Here is a 19,624-nt window from a genome sequence, read left to right as displayed (position 1 = left end):
TGGGGTTAGGGATAGGGTTAGGGTAGGGTTGGGGCTGGGGTTAGGGTTAGGGTAGGATTAGGGTTAGGGCTATGGTTAGGGAAGCATTAGGATTAGGGATAGCGTTAGGGTTAAATTAGAATAGGGTTAGGTTAGGGTTAGTGTTGTGTTAGGGTTAGGGTTAGGCTTAATGTTAGGCTTAGTCTTAGGGTAAGGTTACAGTAAGGGTCATGGTAAGGGTAGTGTTAAGCTCTGTCTTCAGCTTATTGTTAGGGTTACAATTGGTCTTACTCTTAGGGTTAGGGTCATGGTAAGGGTATGGTTAGGTTTACGGTTAGGGATCTGCTAGGACCACGAGACCAACATTGCTCTCCTTCCAGATACTACTCCTCTATCCGTCAGCACTGGGCTGTGACTTTCCCTTAGTCATGAGAAGGCATTTGCACCAGCCATGGAGAAATTACAGTAAATATTTCAGTGGAGATGAAGACTTTGACTTGGTGTGTCTTCCTGACTCTATCCAAACGCACTGACCAACCACAGCGCCTCCTAATAGGTGCCATGCAGCCTAGCACTAGGCACCCCAGAGGGCTCTCCTGGTTTCAGGTCCAGAAAGACCACTGGGAGCCAAAGTGTCCCAGGACAGAAGGAAACACAAGTGAATCTTCAGGAAGGAGGAGCTTTGACCCAAAAAGGGTAAAATGTAGGAACAAAAAGAGTGACAATAAAGGTAGTAAAAGGAGCAGGAGAAAGAAAGCAAAAACATCCATTCTCACCTTCCTTCTATGACTTGTTTCTCCTTCATTAACATAAACTCACTGCCCTCTAAGTTTTCTATCTAACCATTCGAGTTGCTATTATCAATTTGATCCCAGATAAATAGTTCTTTAAAAGAGCACAATGTTCAAGGCAGACATTCTTTACTAATGAAGTTAAACTGTTGTTTGGTTTAAAGAAAACTTCAGAGGATATTTTTAATTTAAGGTTTAAAGTTTATCTCAGGGCAACAGTTTTGGGGGTTCACTCAGCCTAATGGCTCCAAGAAGTCTGGATTTCATGAGAATTTGAAATTCTATTCCCACCCAACAGTATTTTTATACCCAGCCCCAGTGGCCAGCACAGTGCTAGGCCCACAGCAGGTGTATGCACTGGTGGCTTCTCAGCCCTGTTCTTCACTGTTACCCTTCCTGGAAGTTTCCAAAAGTGACATGTGACTTTTGAACGTTCTACCACCCTTAAGTTAACAAGCTTTGGGGTGGACTGAGCAGCAGCTGGCACCATCGTGGGCAGGGAACAGTTCCCAGAGGGAACAGCAGCTCAGAAACACGTTGTTTTGCAGTTACTTCAACATTGTGGACATTCATGATGCTAATTTGCGAAGAGAGGAGATAAACCCAATCCAGCGTTTCCAAGGCAACGTGGTCCGGCCTTGGGAGAGGCAGCAGTGTGGGAATGGGCTGGGGAATTTTACCCTCTGGATTATGGGAACCTGCCTCAATTTTATGGGTAGCCAGCTCTCAGCACTCCAGCTGCCCCCAGCCAGTGGTGGAGGTTCCCAGGGAGGAAGAAATTCAAGTGGCCTGGAAGGTGGGGGCTATGGGGAGGGGACTCCAGGCGGCCCCCGTGGAGGAATGCAGCTGGAGGAACCCGAGCTGCCGCTGGGACCCCAGCCCCTCCACCCCAGTCGCCGCCCAAATCCCCCTCTGTGGGTTTTCCTGCAGATGTCTATGCCGATGAGGTTGTATAACAGCTGGGCAGCCTGTGCCTTGTGGAGCGGTGGGTCCTCGGACATTCTGTCCTCCATTTGCTAAGTCCCAAATGCTGCGTCACCCCACAAGGGGGAAGCCCAGCATCTGTTCTGCCAGCTGTGGCTGCCAACTCCTGCCCATCCTCTCCCTGGCTCCCTAGGACTGTGACTCAACTCTAGAGCTGCTCAGACAGAGGGCTGGAGCCCAGGCCTTTTGTAGCAGCCCCAAGAGAGAGAGCCCCAGGCTGCGGGGCAGGTAGAGGCCCCCAGAAGCAGTGGCTCAGGCTCTGCAAGTACCCAGACCCCATCAACCACTAGTGTCATCTGTCTTCCGTCAGCTCCCAACTTTACAATCAGCAGGCTGGCAAGAGGAGCTGTCTGCCCTGGTCTGCGGAGGGTATTTCCCGTGAGCTCTGGGGACCACGAGTTCGCAGCTCCCAGCAGTTCCAGGGACAGCTGGGGTGAGCGCCCGATGCTGGAGATGAGAAAAGGCGCCTCCACTGAAGTTGGCAGTGGTCCTGGAGTCCAGCTCTGCCTCTGAGGACGGCCAATGGAGCAGCGGAGTTTGGCGCCCAGAGGCCGGCAGGTGTGAACGACTCACTGAGCGTCCACAGGCCTGTTCCCCACACCTGTGCAGGGCCCTGCCAGGCTCCACACCTGAGGAGACCAAGCCAGCCCCTTAGGGAGGGGCTGGGTCTGAACCAGGCCTGCGGGGTGTCATCCGGGCCTCGAGGTGGTATCCACCCAGGAGAGCAGAGGGGGGACAGGGATGATGGGAGAGGGTGGGGGACTCTGCTTCTGGCTCCCAGGGAACTGGGTCTCAAGGAGGAGCATGTCTGTGACCAGCCCGGGCGCAGTTTCCCAAACGATTTGGTTTAGAAATCACCCTGAGGAAGCATGGTCACAACTAAGCAAACATGATCAGCGCAGACACACTGAGAGGCACTGGCGGTGCCAAGGGCAGGAGAGGACAGGGGAGAGCATGGAGCTTGATATGGGAGGCCAGGCACGTGCCCTCCACCTTTACTTAACGGGAAATAACAAAGGGCAGCCACCTGAGGGCTGAGGAGCCATCAGCCATGAAGTGCTGTCCCTGTCCCACGTGTCCTGCAGGCCAGAGCACAGTGAGGAGCCCAGGGACCTGGCACCATCCCCAGACCCCTGCCTCGGACCTGACTGCAAGCCAGCTGAGATGTGCCCTATGGCCCCTGGGTACACCCATTCCAGCAGGTGTGGGCCTGACATTCCACCTGCACAGGGCCCACCCATTTGGGGAAAGTCAGAAAGCAGGTGACTGTGGAGCCCTGCTAGTGTAGTGGTTAAGAAGCCTGGCTACTAACCAAAAGGTCAGCAGTTCAAATCCACCAGCTGCTCCTTGCAGACTCTATGGGGCAGTTCTACCTTGTCTTGTAGGGTTGCTATGAGTCAGAATTGACTCGATGGCAACAGGTTTTTTTTGGGTTTTTTTTTAGTGCAGTGGTGAGGCTTCACACTGCCTCCAGAAGAGCAAAGGCACTTGACTTTCCAGTAGATGCCATGACCTTTAAACACTTGGAGTAAAGAATGCCTCGAGAAATATAAACATGCATTGCTTCAGTTGTCATCAGGCCCCAATGTTTTCTAAATATGTACATATAAATCAGTTGTCCTCGAGTCAACTCTGAATCACAGCGCCCCCATGTGTGTCAGAGTAGGACTGTGCTCCATAGGGTTTTCAGTGGCTGATTTTCTTCTAAAGTAGATCACCAGGCCTTTCTTCTATGGTGCCTTTGGGTGGACTTGAACCTCCAACCTTTCCATCAGCAGCTGAGCACATTAACCATTTGCACTACCCAGGAATATATATACGTACACACACACACACACATACGTACACATGTACATATGCTATATATATATAATTTTTTACTGTGGCAAAATACATAACAAAAAGGTTTTCATTATAATCAATTATAAGTGTACAACTCAGTGGCATTAATGACATTCGCCATGTGGTGCAACCATCACCACTATTCATTTCCAAAACTCTTTCATCAGCTCAAACAGAAACTCAGTGCCCCTTAAGTAATAACCTCCCCTTCCCTCCCCTCTCCTCAGCCCCGGGGAACCTCTAATCTGCTTTTTGTCTCTATCCATTTGCCTGTTCTAGGTATCTCATGTAAATGGGATCATACAATATCTGTCCGTTGTGTCTGCTGTCTCAATGGGTTTTACAAAGTCTTTTTTTTTTTAAGGCCATTGCTGCACTTCATTCCCCTGCCTCGAAGACACTGTTCTGGTCTTCTCTTCTTATTAAAACACAAACCACCCAAACTGTCTCTGAGATGTCCCCTCTGCAGCATCTAATCAACCATGTGTCCCTGGGCAAGAAGGACCGTTGGCCTTAGAAACCGCAGAGCCCATGCTGATTTTCCTGTGGCGTCTAAGCACTCTGGGCTGACTTCTTCTCCAGCTGACATGTGACTCCAGGTTAAATGCAGGCCTGGCTTCTCTGCTCGGATGCTTCCGCCAGAAGCCAGGACCACCATCCACCATCAGTCGGATTCCCGAGCCAAAGGGAAGAGCCCGCGAGAGATCAGCAGCTTCAGACGTAGCTAGTGTCACGAACCCGAGTGTTTATTGTGCAGAAGCTCCAGCTCTGCGCCTGCCAGGACTCGCCAGCCATGGAAGACTTGCTGGCCACCATACTGGCTGGTCACCACATGTCTGCCGGTCACCGTGTGTCTGCCGGTCACCGCGTGTCTGCCGGACACCGCGTGTCTGCCAGACACCGCACGCCTGCTGGTCAGTGGGTCACTCTGGCCACGCCGGAAAATCAGCTCCAAACTGCAAACGTCTCTTAGTCGGATTTCATTCTGAGGCTCTGATTCCCATGAACCAGGGGTCCCGCTGTGACTTACAAATTTGGCTGATTACAGAGAAAAGTAAAATAACCCAAGTTGCCAGGGAGACCACTTCAAATGCGTTTTACAATGTGGGGAAAACTATACTTTCCTGGAGGGTTCAGTTACACTCCAGAGGCATGCACAATCGCTGTCTATGTGAATTTGCCCGGACTCGCTCTCTCATCCGTCACCTTCACCCCAACTCCCGCCTCCACATACATGTCCTCAATGGTGAGAGGACGTTCCTACCACAGGGCTGAAATCTCCCGACAAGCGGGTGCTGCTCACCAAGAGAGGGTTGCCCTCTGAAGAGCCTTCCTCGGCCATCTTTTGGGGCAGGAGGCGTTGGGGAACACTGGGGGCGGGGGTGGGACTGGCCCCCTGTACACCACCTCTAGATGACCCTTCTGTTGGGGGAGGGGTGGCTCAGAGAGGCAGCCCTTTCAGACAGAGAACGTTCTTCACTGACACCAGGTAAGCTCTCAAAGATGATCACGCCTTTAACAGTTGAGCCACAGAAATGCCCAGGCCCCCACGGCCAACAAAACCACGACAGGGTCAAATCTCCATGGTCACCCAGAGGGACAGGAACAGAGAGGTGAAAGGTTTGAAATGTAAGAAGCAACGCTTGCATTATGCTGCTGCTGTGTGTGAAGTCCGAGAGGCCCCCGAGTTTCATGCACACACACACACACACAGAGAATGCCCACTGGATTGCTGCCAGTCGGGGGCGGGGCGTGGAGGGCAGCTCCTCACCCCTCCCCAGCTGTTCGTGTCCTTGGGCAGATGGCCAGGCTTCTCTGCATCCACTCCCGCTGTTGAGAGGAATGAGAACAGAGCCTCCCTCGCAGGCGGGCGGCCAGATAAACCAAGACCGGGAGTAGGGGGTCCCCACAGCACGTGCCACAAGATGAGCTCTCACTCAGAACAGGCCAGCTCCCGTAATCACAATTAACTAGGCGAGTGATTACTGCGACGCTCTCCCCCTCTACTCCTGGGAGCAACCGTGACAGGTGAGCCACCTTTTTATGAGCACTGACCTATGTTTTTCATGTGCATTTTTATGGTTTTTCTATAAGTGACCTTGAGCCCATCTGGGAGGGGACCTTGGTCCCCAGGGAATAATAGGTGATTGTCTGCAATAGCCAGAGTTACTCACTTCCTCAGCTTCAAGATCACTGAAACTCAGGCTGCAAACTCAATGCCTGTAAGTGCCTGCAGAGACCACAGCAAGTAAGAGGGCTGGGTGGGGTCTTGGGCGAATCGGGGAGTAATTTCATGCCCCAGGGGGCAGCTGCCTCTCAGCTCCAGCTGGCTGTGACCAGGCAGGAGGGAAGGTCCACTGTGGCCAGCTGATGAAACCTTTAATGAGAAGGAAAAGATCTAGATTTTTAATGTGAGATCTCCTGATTTTTAAATGTTGACAATGAATTCAAGCGTTTAAAAGACACTACACAAGCCAGTACAAACTCTTCTCTGAACTGAATTCCCCTGAAAGCACCAGTTTCCCAGACTGAATGTAAAATCCATAGCAACAAAAGATATTTCCATTTTTAAGCCGACAGAGGTAGTCCCCAGTTTATAACATATTCGAGTTAGACGAACTGCGCTTACGAATCACACTTATGAACTGCACTTAAACCATCTGTGTTTTTTTTACATCTTATCGTTAGTAACGTATTACATACATTGTTGCAGCACGTTATTTGCTGATGTTATCATTCTCTCGCCAACCCCCAAAGACAAATAAAGATTAGATTTATAAAGATAAAAACCAAAAACCAAACTAACTGCCATTAAGTCGATTCCGACGAATAGGGACCCTACAGGACAGAGAAGAACTGTCCCATAGGGTTTCCAAGGAGCAGCTGGTGGATTCGAACTGCTGACATTTTGGTTAGCAGCCAAGCTCTTAACCACTGTGTCACTGGGGCTCCTTTATAAAGATACTGATAATAAAAGGCAGTAATAACAGAAACTAAAAAAAAGAGGTATTCAACTTAGATCAGAACCGACTTACTATGGAGTCAGCGGAACGGAACTCTGTCCTAAGTCAGGGACCACCTGTATTACACTATTCATATTGGCGATAGAGCGGCTAGCAGAGCTACCTTTCACTGTTCTCTTTTCTAGGCCAGGAGGAGGCGATATTTAACCATCCATTGCTGGTAATAACTGATGAGAGGGGTGTCCCACTCCAAACATTAATGGGTTGAAATGACAATGTGCCATTATCTCCTAGCTCTGAGGGTTGGCTGGACTCAGCTGTGCGGTTTGCTGCTCTGGGAGTTGGCTGGGCTCAGCTGGGCGGTTCTCACTTGGGATAGCTCATGCGGTTTTAGACAGACGGCAGCTGGAGCTGCTGGCACACTCACATGTCCAGTGGTTGATACTGGGACCTCACTGTTGCTGTTGACTGAACACTCCGCCAGGTCATATGGGTTACAAGCAGGAGCCTCCCAAAAACCAGGTTCCAAGAGGTCATGGTAGAAGCTGCAAGACTCCTTGTGACCCAGCCTTGGGAGTCCCACGCCATTTCTGCTGCATTCTCTGAGTCGAGCAAGTCCCTAAGACCAGCCCACCCACCCCCCACCAAAAAAAAACAGCTGCCATGAAGTCAACTCTGACTTGTGGTGATCCCAACACGTGTCAAGGTAGAACTGTGCTCTTTAGGGTTTTCAATGGCTGATTTTTCAGAAGTAGATCGCCAGGCCTTTCTTCTGAAGCATCTCTGGGTAGATTCGCACCTCCAACCTTAAGTGCTTAGCTGTTTGCAACACTCAGGGACTAAAATCTAAACCAAACCCAAATTGTTGAGTTGATTCCAACTTATAGCGACCCTGTAGGACAGAGTTCAACCGCCCCACTGGATTTCCAAGGCTGAAATCTTTATGGAAGTAGACTGCTGCATCCTTCTCCTGCAGAGCACCTAGTAGGTTCAAACTGCCAACCTTCTGGTTAGCAGCCAAGCACTTAACCACTGTGCCACCAGAGATCTTACTCAGGGACTCAGGAAGGGAAGTTCCAGGGGAGATGAGTTAGATACCACTTCTCAATGGGAAATGTATCAAAGAATTTGCCGCCATCTTTAATATGCCACGTGGGGACCTAACAAATCGATGGCTGAAGGAATCTCCCTCCACCTGAGCAAGGTGAGGTCACATGAGTCATAAATCTTCATTTTCTTAACTGGGAAATGTCAGGCCCAGATAGAGGCCTAGAAGAGGGAAGTATCAGAGAACAGGAGCTTAAGTGAAAATAGAGATCTTTATGGGCCATTAGGAGGGCATAAGAGGCCATCGGTGGTTCAGTGGTAGGATTCTCACCTCCCATGCAGGAGACCCAGGTTCAATTCCTGGCCAATGCACCTCATGCACAGCCACCACCTATCTGCCAGTGGAGGCTTGCGTGTTGCTAGATGCTCAACAGGTTTCAGCAGAGCTTCCAGGCTAAGATGGACTAGGAAGATAGGCCTGGTGATCTATTTCCCAAAATCAGCCATCGAAAACCCTGTGGAACACAGTTCTACTCCAACACACGTGGGGTTGCCATGAGTCAGAGTCGATTCAATAGCAACTGGTTTTTTATGTCAGTCATGGGGACATTGGCCATTCAGCGGTAGAATTCTCTTCCATGCAGGAGACCAGGGTTTGATTTCCGGCCAATGCACGTCATGCGCATCTGCCACCTGTCTGTCAGTGGAGGCTTGTGATGGTGAACAAGTTTCAGTGGAGCTTCTAGACTAAGGCAGACTAGGAAGAAAGGCCTGGTGGTCTATTCTGAAAATCTGCCCATGAAAACCCTATGGATCACAATGGTCTGATCTGCAACTGTATCATGGGGATGGCGTAGGACCAGGCAGCATTTTGTTCCATTGTGCACGGGGTCACTATGAGTCGGGGGCTGACTCGATGTCAGCTAACAACAAGGGGACATAACTGCTGGGCATGAGAGGGTTGCCAGCAAAGAAAAGTAGAAGCCCTTCGTGCTGAAGATCCTGGATCAGCTCATGCAGGATTATTTTCAGTAGAGCCTCCCCATAGTCCTCTCACAAGAGGGGAGAGTTCTGCCCATCTTCTTTTTCCAGTGGTAGTTTTGGCTGGATGTGTGGAGTGCAAATAACTTCCTGCTGAAATGTCCTTCAGATAACCATGTAGGCAGCCTCCTGGGGCTCCTTTTCCAGAGTCACAGGAGAATTTAATGAGATAAAAACACAAGCCTTGTGGTACAGCCAACCCCTTGACGTTCTGAAATACAAGCCTCAGAAGTATCCTCACTTAAAACAGTACTTTGGCCTCAAGCAGCAATTACAAAGGCTGTGCCTCTGCCTCTGGACCCAGACGAGGCGTGCTCCGTCTTTGGAGAGGCTCAAGGCAGGAGCCTTTGGGAGGTGCCTCGGAGATCATCGCTGGGGGCTGAGAGGAGTTCAAAGTGCTAGGTGGACCCTCCTCTCAGGTTCATCATCTGGAAAACTCAGGCAACTCTGACCAGAATCATAATTTGTTCTGCCTGTGGGTTTGTTTTATCTTCCTTTTTTTTTTTTTAAGATAAACTGTTGTTGAATGAGTCTCCTACCCTAACAAGTAACACTGCCTGAGAATTCTTCTCCAACTGCAGGTTCTTATAGAAACACATGTGCAGCTGCTGGTAAGTTCAGGCTGAAGACCACTGTCATCATTAACTCACTCATTAACTCACGTACTCACTTATTCATTCATTCACTCACTCACTCATTTATTCATTTATTCACTCACTCATTTACTCATTTACTCACCCATTCATTCATTCATTCACTGACACATTCATTCATTCATGCACTCACTCACTCATTCATTCATCCATTCACTCACTCATTCATTCCTCAGCATGCATTCTCCAAGGGCCTCCTCTGTCCTGGGGCTCTGTGCTGGGAATGGGGCCGGGGAGAGAGTAGAGTCCAGGCTCCCAAATCCAGTAGGCTCCAGTCTCGGCCTGGTCAAGGCCCCCCCTCGTGCCTCTCTCTAGAAAGGTGAACATCTCCCTTGGCTGCCGAGGCTCCCTTGCCCCCTCTGTCTCCCGCCACATCCTCCTGGCTCTCTCCTGCTGGGGGGCAGCAGGCAGAGGGAGCAGGGGAAGAACAGAGAAGCCTGATGAGAGACCCCAAAGGGGCAGACCTGAGGGTCCAGTCTCACATGCACTCAATGCATTGTGCTCACCTCACGTCACTTTGTCGTCTCTGCTCTGTGGATGGTCAGAGGTGACTGGGCACGGACACACGGAATCCTGAGTCAAAGATCTTGGCCTTGAGCTGCTGTCCCTGTTGCTATTCTAAACCAAGAAAATGGGCCCTGCGTTGGGTCATGCTGACCAACGTCAACCAGGGTCGTGCCCTCCTCTCACCTCCTTTCCTTCTAATATTCCTCAGCAGCGGGGCATGTCCCCTCTGGCCACATGACGACCCTCAAGGCTGCAGACAGCATCGGCTGGGGTGTGAGTTTCATCTGGAGATGACAGTTTGCTTGGCCAGGCAAACTCTGCAACACTCAAGTGTCCCCTCTCTTCAACAGCAAAATACAAAGTGAGAGAACATTCTAGAAAGAGCACACAGACAGGACTCTTCTGACCCTTAAGGACAAGAAAAGCAGGACGTAAGCCAAACAAATAGGCATGTATTTTTGGCTCTGTGGAATCAGGGAAGGTGTCCACACAGTTAGAGAATTTGTTCCTGGACTGGGGCGTGGGGCTCACTTTATGCCAAAGTGGGGCTCAGGGCCGAGGCCTCAGAGGTGACGCGTTGACAGCTCTGAGGTTCTGGGCCCATGCTCACACCCACGCTAATCAGTAGGAAGAGGATGGCCTCCCCCCCAACGCAGGGGAAGGCACCTCCCAATACAGACTGCGGATCCCTCAACTGTCACTCCCAGATTCCCTCCCTGTCTCCCATCTCATGACAGCTGCTCACTAAGACCCAGGATGCACTCAACTGTAGTCACCATGTGGTATAGCCCCCACAGGTCCCAGGGTATCACAGAGCCAACTGTCACCCTGCCCTCATGGAGGGGGTGAGAGAGGAGAGGGGAAGGATTTGCTTGGCTCAAGTTGAGACCCGCGAGCATTTTTAAACTTCTTATCTTGAGATCATGATAGATTCCCATGCAGCTGAGAGAAATAACACAGAGAGACCCCGTGTACCCTTCATTCAGTTTCCCCGATGGTTACAGCTTGCAAAACTACAGTCAACATCACAACCAGGATATTGCCATTTATATAGTCCACCAATCTTAATCACATCACCCTAGTTTTACTTGTACTACACCCATGCGCGCCTGTGTACTAACTAACTAACAGTACTAACTGCCATCAAGTCGACTCTGACTCATGGTGATCCCATGTGTTTCAGAGTAGAAACGTGCTCCAGAGGGTTTTCAGTGGCTGATTTTTTGTAAGTAGATTGCCAGGCCTTTCTTCCAAGGTGCCTTCAGTTGTTCTTCAGGCCCTTCAACTGATAGGATGAGACCTACCCACGTTATAGAGGGTGATCTGCTTTACTTAAGATCTACTGATGTAATAACATGTAACAACTTCAAAATGAGGCAGTGGTGGTTCAGGGGTAGAATTATCACCTTCCATGCAGGAGACCTGGATTCGATTCCCAGCCAAAACCCCTCATGCGCAGCCACCACCCATCCCAGTGGAGGCTTGCGTGTTGCTATGATGCTGAACAGTTTTCAGCAGAGCTTCCAGGCTAGGATGGATTAGGAAGAAAGGCCTGGTGATCTACTTCCAAAAATCAGCCAATGCAAACCCTATGGATCACAATAGTTCAATTTGCAAGTGATCATGGGGAGGGTGCAGGACTTGGCAGAGTTTTGTTCCATTATGCATGGAGTCACCATGAGCTGGGAGCCGAATGGATGGCAGCTAACAACGACTAGTTCACAGCAGCATCTGGACTAGTGTTTGAACAAACAACCAGGCAAGGCAGCCTCAAAAGTGGACGCATAAAATTCACCATCACATGTCGCTCTTGCACAAAGCCGCCATCTAGGCATGCGGCATGGGCAGGACTCACCTCTGTGATGATGTAGAAGTCGTCCCCAGGAGCCCCCTGGACCACAATCTTCTCTCCGTCTTCAAACTGCACAGGCTCCAGGGCATCGGCCACTGTCAACCGCTCCCACTTCTCCAGGGACTCTAAGGAGGGCAGAGCAAGGAGAATGTCACTCAGGGTGGAAACCTTACCCTCAACGATCAGGGACAGGGCCAGCCACTTCCTCAAAAAACACCCAAAGACGAGCTTTGCTAAGATGGAAGAATGAATAAAACATAAAGCAGCAAAGGTTGGAAAAGCCCACTTCCCAAACACATCTCTGTGCTGGGAGGGTCTGGATGCTTTTTAAATTAAGCTGGACCCACGATGCTTACGGCTAATACTCCATCTTCACTCTGTCTTCATTGGGTTGAGGAGGCATTAAGACTGGGAGCTATTTTAACAATTAAAATTGGCTTAAGTAAATAACAGGTACTGAAAATGAAGTCTAAGGTAACTTGGTATGAAAACACTTTTGTTATCCTGAAAAGAATAGAGCTGCACATATTTTTGCAAACAATGGAGTCATAGCCAAGTGCCCTCCTACTATTAGGGTTTAAAACAATTCAGAGCGGTTGAAGCCATTACCCGTCCCTCGAAGACACACCATCCACCAGAGGGCTGTTCAAAGAACACAGAATTGCACTGATGGTACAATATTGAGACACAGTATACCTCCCATTATTTCAGGTCAAAAGACTTAATTCCAGTGCCAAGTGCATCTTTAAAAGCTTGCAAATTCAATGTATCTTTCCCCACCCCTTTTCATGCCTTCCCTTCCCTAATCCTTGGGAAAGAAAAAAATAATAATGTGCTGCTTTTATAAGAAAATAATCATTGCCTGATTAACTCTTTCTTCTCTGGCCTACACTTATCAGATGCTGCTTATGCAGGCCAGCTGCTAAAAATAAAAAGCAAGGCATCTGAGATCTAGGTTAGGAGGGGGTTTCTCTTCTGGGAAGCTCCTGACCATGTTACACATTGCAAAGACCAAGGCTTTTGACCCACCCAAGGACTGGGAGAGTCTGTGGGTGTCGTGAAAGGCAGTACAGCCACTCTTATGATGCTTGTGTGAACAGCTTCTAAAAATGAGGTCTGTCCTGGACAGAAGCTGTTCGATCACTCGGAGCCAGCGGTATTCCCAGGCAGGGCCAGTCATGGTGATTCGAGTAACTTTTGAGTGAAATCACGGTTTGCCTTTAGAGGAAATCCATATGTAATCAGATAGATCTGTGAACTTGGGCTGCTTCTTGGGGTGTCCTTACAAGGACAGTAATAGCTGCCTGATTTTAGAAGTCGTGTTGTAGTTAGGACGCTTATTCCCACGTTTGATTAGCAGATTTTTTTTTCCTATTATGATGTTGTTGTTAGTTGCAGGCAAGTCAGCTGTGACTCATGGAGATTCCATGTACAACAGAATGAAACGTTGCCCGTTCCTGCATCATTCTCACAACAGCTGGCATGGTCAAGTCCATTGTTGCAGCTACTGTGCCAATCCATCTCACTGAGGATTTCCCTTGCCCTCACTGAGGATCTCCCTTGCCCTCACTGGCCCTCTACTTCACCATGATGTCTTCCTCCAGCGATTGATCCCTCCTGATGACGTATCCAAAGCAAACGAGTCAGACAATGATCTGCTGTGATTCAGGGTTTTCACCCGCTGAGTCTTGGAAGTAGATTGCCAGGCCTTTCTTCCTACTCTGTCTTAGTCTGGAAGCTCTGTTGAAACCTGTCCGCTATTGGACCCTGCTGGTATTGGAAATACCAGAGGCATAGCTTCCAGCATCACAGGAACATGTAGGCCACCACGGTATGACAAATGAACAGATGGGTGGTAGTCTATCATATTGGAAACCTGGTATTCTGAAAATCAAGATTAGCAACAGCTTTACCCCTCAATTACATAAATCTTTGGTGAGAACTCTTAGAAGAAGCCGTGAGGGGAAGGGCAATTATTTTGCCCCAATATTTTACACGTCCCCAGAGGCAATCAATTCATGAAGCGCAAAAGCATTTGGGGCATTTTTTGCTGAAATTCAGAATCCCCAAGGCTACAGGGTGCCAGAGCTAAAGGTCTGCCACATGCAGGAAACGGAACCACCCCTGAGACACCGGGCTGCAGGGAATCCCTCTTTTAATATCCGCTTTTCTGCTTAAAGGTGATTTAAACATTTCATCATAAATGCAGGTCAGTGTCCCAGAAAGCTCCTCCCACGGGGCAGCTGCAGATGCAGGATGGGCGAAGAGAGAGTGGAACGAACCAAGGGCGGACAAGGCGTACCTGCCTGGGAAAAGAGTCTGCGGAAATTATGACCCTGAGATGGGATTCTGCAAGTCCCTGCCATGGAGTACCGACGCCGCCAGGGGATGTGCCAAGCTCAGTGATGTCCCTGTCACTCTCTCTGCAGCGACGAGGGTGGTTCTTACGTATATGTGAGAAGAAAGCAGACCTTTAGGGCACCAAATGGCACAACTACAATTTCCAAGTTTCAACTGCAGGGGAAAAGCTGTCCCAGTTGCTCACCGCAGCCTCTGCTGGGAAAGCAGGCGGCTTCGCCCACCTCGGCTCCTCTTTGAGGACTTGTGCGGCTGACGTGGTTGAGCGAAGGGATTAGAATCCTGCTCTTCTTCCTCAGAAGGCCACAGAGGAGGTAGACACACTCGGTGGCTACCATCCACATTAATCGAAGGAAAACGAAAAGCAAAGACTCAAGGCCAAATAGATGTTTTAAGTGTCAGACAGGCCTATAAAATCCCAAGACATCGCTGATGTTGTTAGTTGCCATACAGTTGATTCCGACTCACAGTGACCCTATGTGTGCAGACTGGAACTGCTCTAGAGGGTTTTCAAAGCTGTGATCTTTTGGAAGCAGATTGCCAGGCCAGTCTTCCGAGGCACCTCTGGGTGGGTTTGAACCACCAACCTTTCAGCTAGTAGTGGAGAACTTAACCATTTATGCCACCCAGGGACTCCTCCCAAAACATTAAACATAAGGGATAAAAAACCTCCTGGCCCAGGACCCTGCCTGTTCCAAGGTGAACAGGTGTGCAGTGGTTGAGTTCCTCACAAGCTGTCTCCTCCTGGGTGCCAGGGAAGGGTCCCACCTTTCACTGGGGAGAAGCTGTTATGTTGTTGTTGGCTGCTGTCAAGACAGGCCTGGCTCATGGTGACCTTATGTACAACAGAATGAAACATTGTCCAGTTCTGTGCCACTGTCATGATTGTTGCTATGTTTACGTCCACGGTTGTGGCTATTGTGTCAATCCGTCTCATGGAGGATTTCCCTTGTTTTCACTGACCCTCTACTTTACCAGACATGATGTCCTTCTCTAGCGATTGGTCTTTCCTGATGACATGTCCAAAGTAAGCAAGTCAAAGTCTCTCCATTCTCACTTCTAAGGAATGTTCCTGTTGTATTTCTTCTAAGACTAATTTGCTCTTCTGGAAAACAAAAACTGTCCCATAGAGGCAGAGTAGAACTGCCCCATAGGGTTGCTAAGAAGCTGCTGGTGGACTCGAACAACCGACCTTCTGGTTAGCAGCTAAGGTCTTAATCACTGCACCACCAGGGCTCCATTCTTCTGGCAGTCCATGGTATATTCAAAATTCTTCTCCAACATCACAGTTCGAATGCATCAATTCTTCTTCTGTCTTCCTTTTTGATTGTCCGGCTTTCACATGCACATGAGGTGACTGAAAAGACCACGGGTTGGGTCAGTTGCACCTTAGTCCTCAAAGTAACATCTTTGCTTTTTAAGATTTTAAAGAGGTATTTTGCAGCAGATTGGCCCAATGGAATACATAGCTTGATTTCTTGACTGCAGCTTCCACGGATGTTGATTGTTGATCCAAACAGAATGAAATCCTTGACAACTTCAATTTCTTCTTCATTTCTCATAATATTGTTTACCAGTCCAGTTGTGAGGATTTTCATTTTCTTCACATTCAGGCGTAATCCATAATGAAGGCCGTAGTCTTTGATCTTCCTCAATAAGTGCTTCAAGGCATCTTCACTTTCAGCAAGCAAGGTTGTGTCATCTGCATATGGCAGGTCGTTAATGCATCTTCCTCCAATCGTGATGCCGCGTTCTTCTTGTAGTCCAGCTTCTCTATTTACTCAGCACACAGATTGAGTAAGTATGGTGAAAGGATACAACCCTGACGCGCACCTTTCCTGATTTTAAACCACACATTAACTCCTTGCTCTGTTCGAACGACTGCCTCTTGGTCTATGTACAGGTTCCACATGAGCACAATTAACTGTTCTAGAATTCCCATTCTTTGCAATATTATCCATAGTTTGTTATGATTCACACGGTCAAATGCTTAGTCAATAAAATACAGGTAACTTCTTTCTGGTATTCTCTGCTTTCAGCCACGATCCATCTGACATCAGCAATGACATCCCTCATTCCACATCCCCTTCTGAATGTGGCTGGAACTTCTTGCTGTTCCCTGTTGATGTACGATTTCAGTCGTTTTTGAATCATCTTCAGCAAAATTTTGCTAACGTGATATTAATGGTATTGTTTGATAATCTCTGCATTCCATTTGATGGCTTTTCTTTGGAATGGACACAAATATGGATCTCTTCCAGTCAGTTGGCCAGGAGCTGTCTTCCAAATTTCTTGACACAGATGAGTAAGCAAATATAGGTGCTGTTTTATGTTTTTGAGATCGTCTATGTTGATACATGGACATCTAGTTCATTCATTTGAACTGCTATATAATGTTCTATCATACAAATATACATGGTTATTTATCCCTTCCCCTATTAATGGATTTTTAGATCATTTCCCATTTTTGTTAGTGTAAAAATTGCTAAAATAACATCCTTTTCCAGGTCTCCTTATGTCCTTGTGAGAGATGTTTTCAAAAGTGTAGATCTAGAAGCAGGTTTGCAGCATCAGCCGTGTTTATTCTGTTCCTATGATTCCTGATTTATTTCCAGGTTTTGTAATAGTCTTATTTCGGTCCTTATTTGCTTCCTTAGCTCTTCCATCTTCCTTTTAATTTCATTCTGTTGTTTTATCTTCTGGCCTTTGTTTTCTTGAAATCGTGTTTGTATTAAATTCTATATCCAAAGCTTTCAAGGGGAACTTGTTTTCTGTTTCTTTGGATATGTTTTCTTCCTGGCTGAGTTCTTTCCTATCTATCATTTGCTCTGAATCTTTCTCTTTAGTGTTCTTGCACATGTAGCTGGTCTGTATAGCTGCCATGTCATTTCTCTCCAGCTTGTTCAACTTGACGGGGCCAATTTGCAGGGAAAGTTTCCTCCTGGATCCCCTTGAGGCAACTACTTTGTCTTCCCTAATCTAATCTTTAGTTTACAGGACATCAGTGCATTCTTTCCATTTTTCTACAGCCTTAGGGTGTTAGGGAGTGGTAGAGGGAGAGTTCAGCTGGAAACCAGGGTCTGTTCTAGTTTTGAGTTTACCCAAATGTCCTGTACGAGGGTCCCCTCCACTGAGTGGGGAGGTCTGCCCCATTTCCACAGGGGAGCTGTCTTAGAACTGGACAATTTGTCCCAATCCTGGGGAGCTTCTCAGCTGCTGACACCTCTCAGACCTCAACTAATTTTTGGCTAGTTTTTGTTTTTCTTCTCCGTTTCACTCCATTAGGCTCTAAGAAAAAGAGAATATGCTTACTCTGCCATCTTTACCCAGAAGGCTGGCCTACGGATTTTAACACTGTGGACGTCACTGCAAGAATTCCTGCTGAATCATTATTTCTGATCATTCCCGGGGCCTAACACTCAATTGTCACTCACTTTCTCGACTAGGTCTCCCTTCCATGGTCTAAACTGTGCTGTCCAAAATGGCAGCCACTAGCCACGTGTGGCTCTTTATGTTTAAATTACATAAAATTAAATAAAGTTAAAATTCAGTTCCTTGGCCAAACTAGCCATATTTCAAGTGCTCAAGAGCACAGACATGAAGCATTTCCATCATTGCAGAAAGTTCCATTGGTCAAGGCTGCCTAGAACGGTATCTACTTGTCATTTCAGTTAAAGTTAACTTCAAAACATTTGCAAAATTTTGTAGGAGAGAACTTTGTTGACATTTCTGGACATGAATGGAAAGGTAGCCAATGTGTTTACCAGACCCAGGGACTAAAAGAGAACTCAAAGGGCAGGGGCGGCTGCCAGGAGAAATCCTACTTAGGATGAAACCTAAACGGGCTCAGGGAAGCTCAGAATAGCTCACCACATTTATTGGAAAGCAAAACTGACTTTTGGCTCAACACAGACATAGAGGAAAGGAAGAAGAGAATGAGGGTGAGGGCAGCGGGACACGTTGACTATGAAAGCATGGAGGCAAACACTCTACTGTGACGATAATCAGGGTGCTAGAGGAGAGCACGCAAGGGTTCTTTGGTTTGGCCAACAAACAAGTGTGTGTGAGTGTCTGCATGTATGTGCCTGTGTAGTGTATGTATGTATGCACGTGTGTGCGTGTGTGGTGAGTGCGTGTCTGTAATGTGTGTGTGTGTGAGGTGTGTGTGTGTGGCATGTTGTGTGCAAGTGTGTGTATATGTGGTGTGTATGTGCAGTGTGTGTATGTGTACGGGGTGTGTGTGTCTATGGCATGTGTGGTGTGTGTGTCTGTGTGAGATGTGTTGTGTGCATGTGTGTGTATGTGTGCTGTGTGTGCATGTGCACGTGGTGCATGTGGTCTGTGTGTATGTGGTGTGGGTGGTGAGTGTGTGTGTGTATGTGTACGGGATGTATGTGGGGTGTCTCTATGTGGTGTGTGCATGTGTGTGTGGTATGCATCTGTGTGTGGTATGTATGTGTGGTGTGTGTGCATGTTGTGTGTGGGTGCGTGTATGGTGTTGCGTGCATGTGTGGTGTGTGTGTGGTGAGTGTGTATGTGCATGGAGTGTGTGTGTCTGTGTGCAGCATGTGTGGTGTGTGTATGTGCAGGGGGTATGAGTATTATATGTGCATGTGGTATGTGTGTGTGATGAGTGTGTATATGTGATGGGGTGTGTGGGGGTGCGTGTGTGTGGTGTTGTGTGCATGTGTGTGTATGTGTGGTGTGTATAGCGTGTATGTGTATGGTGTGTGTGGGGTGAGTGTATGTGCATGGTGTTTATGTGTATGTGTCTGCATGTGTGGTGTGTGTGTAATGTGCGGTGTGCTAATGTTCATGGGGTGTGTGTATGTATGTGTGTAGTGTGTGTGATGCATGTGTATATGTGTATGGGGTTGTGTGGGGGTGTATACGTGTGGTGTTGTGTGCATGTGGGTGCACATGTGTGGTGTTGTGCGCATGTGTGTGCATACGTGTGGTGTTTGTGGTGTGTGTATGTGTCTAGGGTATGTGCATGTGTGTGTGGTGTGTGTGTATGTGTAGTGTAAGGGGTGGGTGTGTATGTGCATGGGGTATGTGTGTATGTGTCTCTGTGTGGCATGTGTGGTGTGTATATGTTCATGAGGTATGTGTATGTATGTGTGCAGTGTACGTGTAGTGTGTGTGTGGTGAGTGCATGTGTGTATGAGGTGTATCTGTGTAGTATGTTGTGTGCATTGTGGTGTGTGTGTGGCATGTTTTGTGCATGTGGTGTGTGTGTGGTGTGTGTATGTGTGGTGTGTATAGTGTAGATGTGTGTGGTATGTCTATGTGTGGTGTGTATAGTGTGTATGTGTGTGGTATGTGTGTATGTGTGGTGAGTGTGTGTATGTGTATGGGGTGTGTGTCTATGTATGGTGTGTTACATGCATGTGTGGTGTGTGTGTCTGTGTATGGGGTATATGTGTGTGTCTGTGAGTGGTATGTTGTGTGCATGTTGTGTGCATGTGGTGTGTGTGTGGTGTGTGTGTATGGTGTGTGTAGTGTGAATGTGTATGTATGTGGTATATATATGTGTGCTGCATGTGTGTGTATGTGTATGGGGTATGTGTGTGTCTATGTATGGTATGTTATATGCATGTGTGGTGT

General features: G+C 48.1%; 1 protein-coding gene across 1 annotated transcript in view; it reads right to left on the bottom strand.

Annotated features, from left to right (window-relative positions):
* PRKAR1B (protein kinase cAMP-dependent type I regulatory subunit beta) overlaps window positions 1–19,624 on the bottom strand; it is a 143,173-nt gene that overhangs the window by 10,696 nt on the left and 112,853 nt on the right. The window contains exon 8 of the mRNA XM_004385935.2: window positions 11,663–11,784. Coding sequence (XP_004385992.1) covers window positions 11,663–11,784 — 122 coding nt within the window. The remainder of the gene's footprint in view (window positions 1–11,662; window positions 11,785–19,624) is intronic.

This window comes from Trichechus manatus, unplaced genomic scaffold, assembly GCF_000243295.1.
Source record: "Trichechus manatus latirostris isolate Lorelei unplaced genomic scaffold, TriManLat1.0 scaffold00151, whole genome shotgun sequence".
In the NCBI taxonomy this organism is placed as follows: domain Eukaryota; kingdom Metazoa; phylum Chordata; class Mammalia; order Sirenia; family Trichechidae; genus Trichechus; species Trichechus manatus.
Note: the sequence above shows the minus strand (reverse complement) of the source record. Positions and strands in the feature narration are given on the sequence as shown.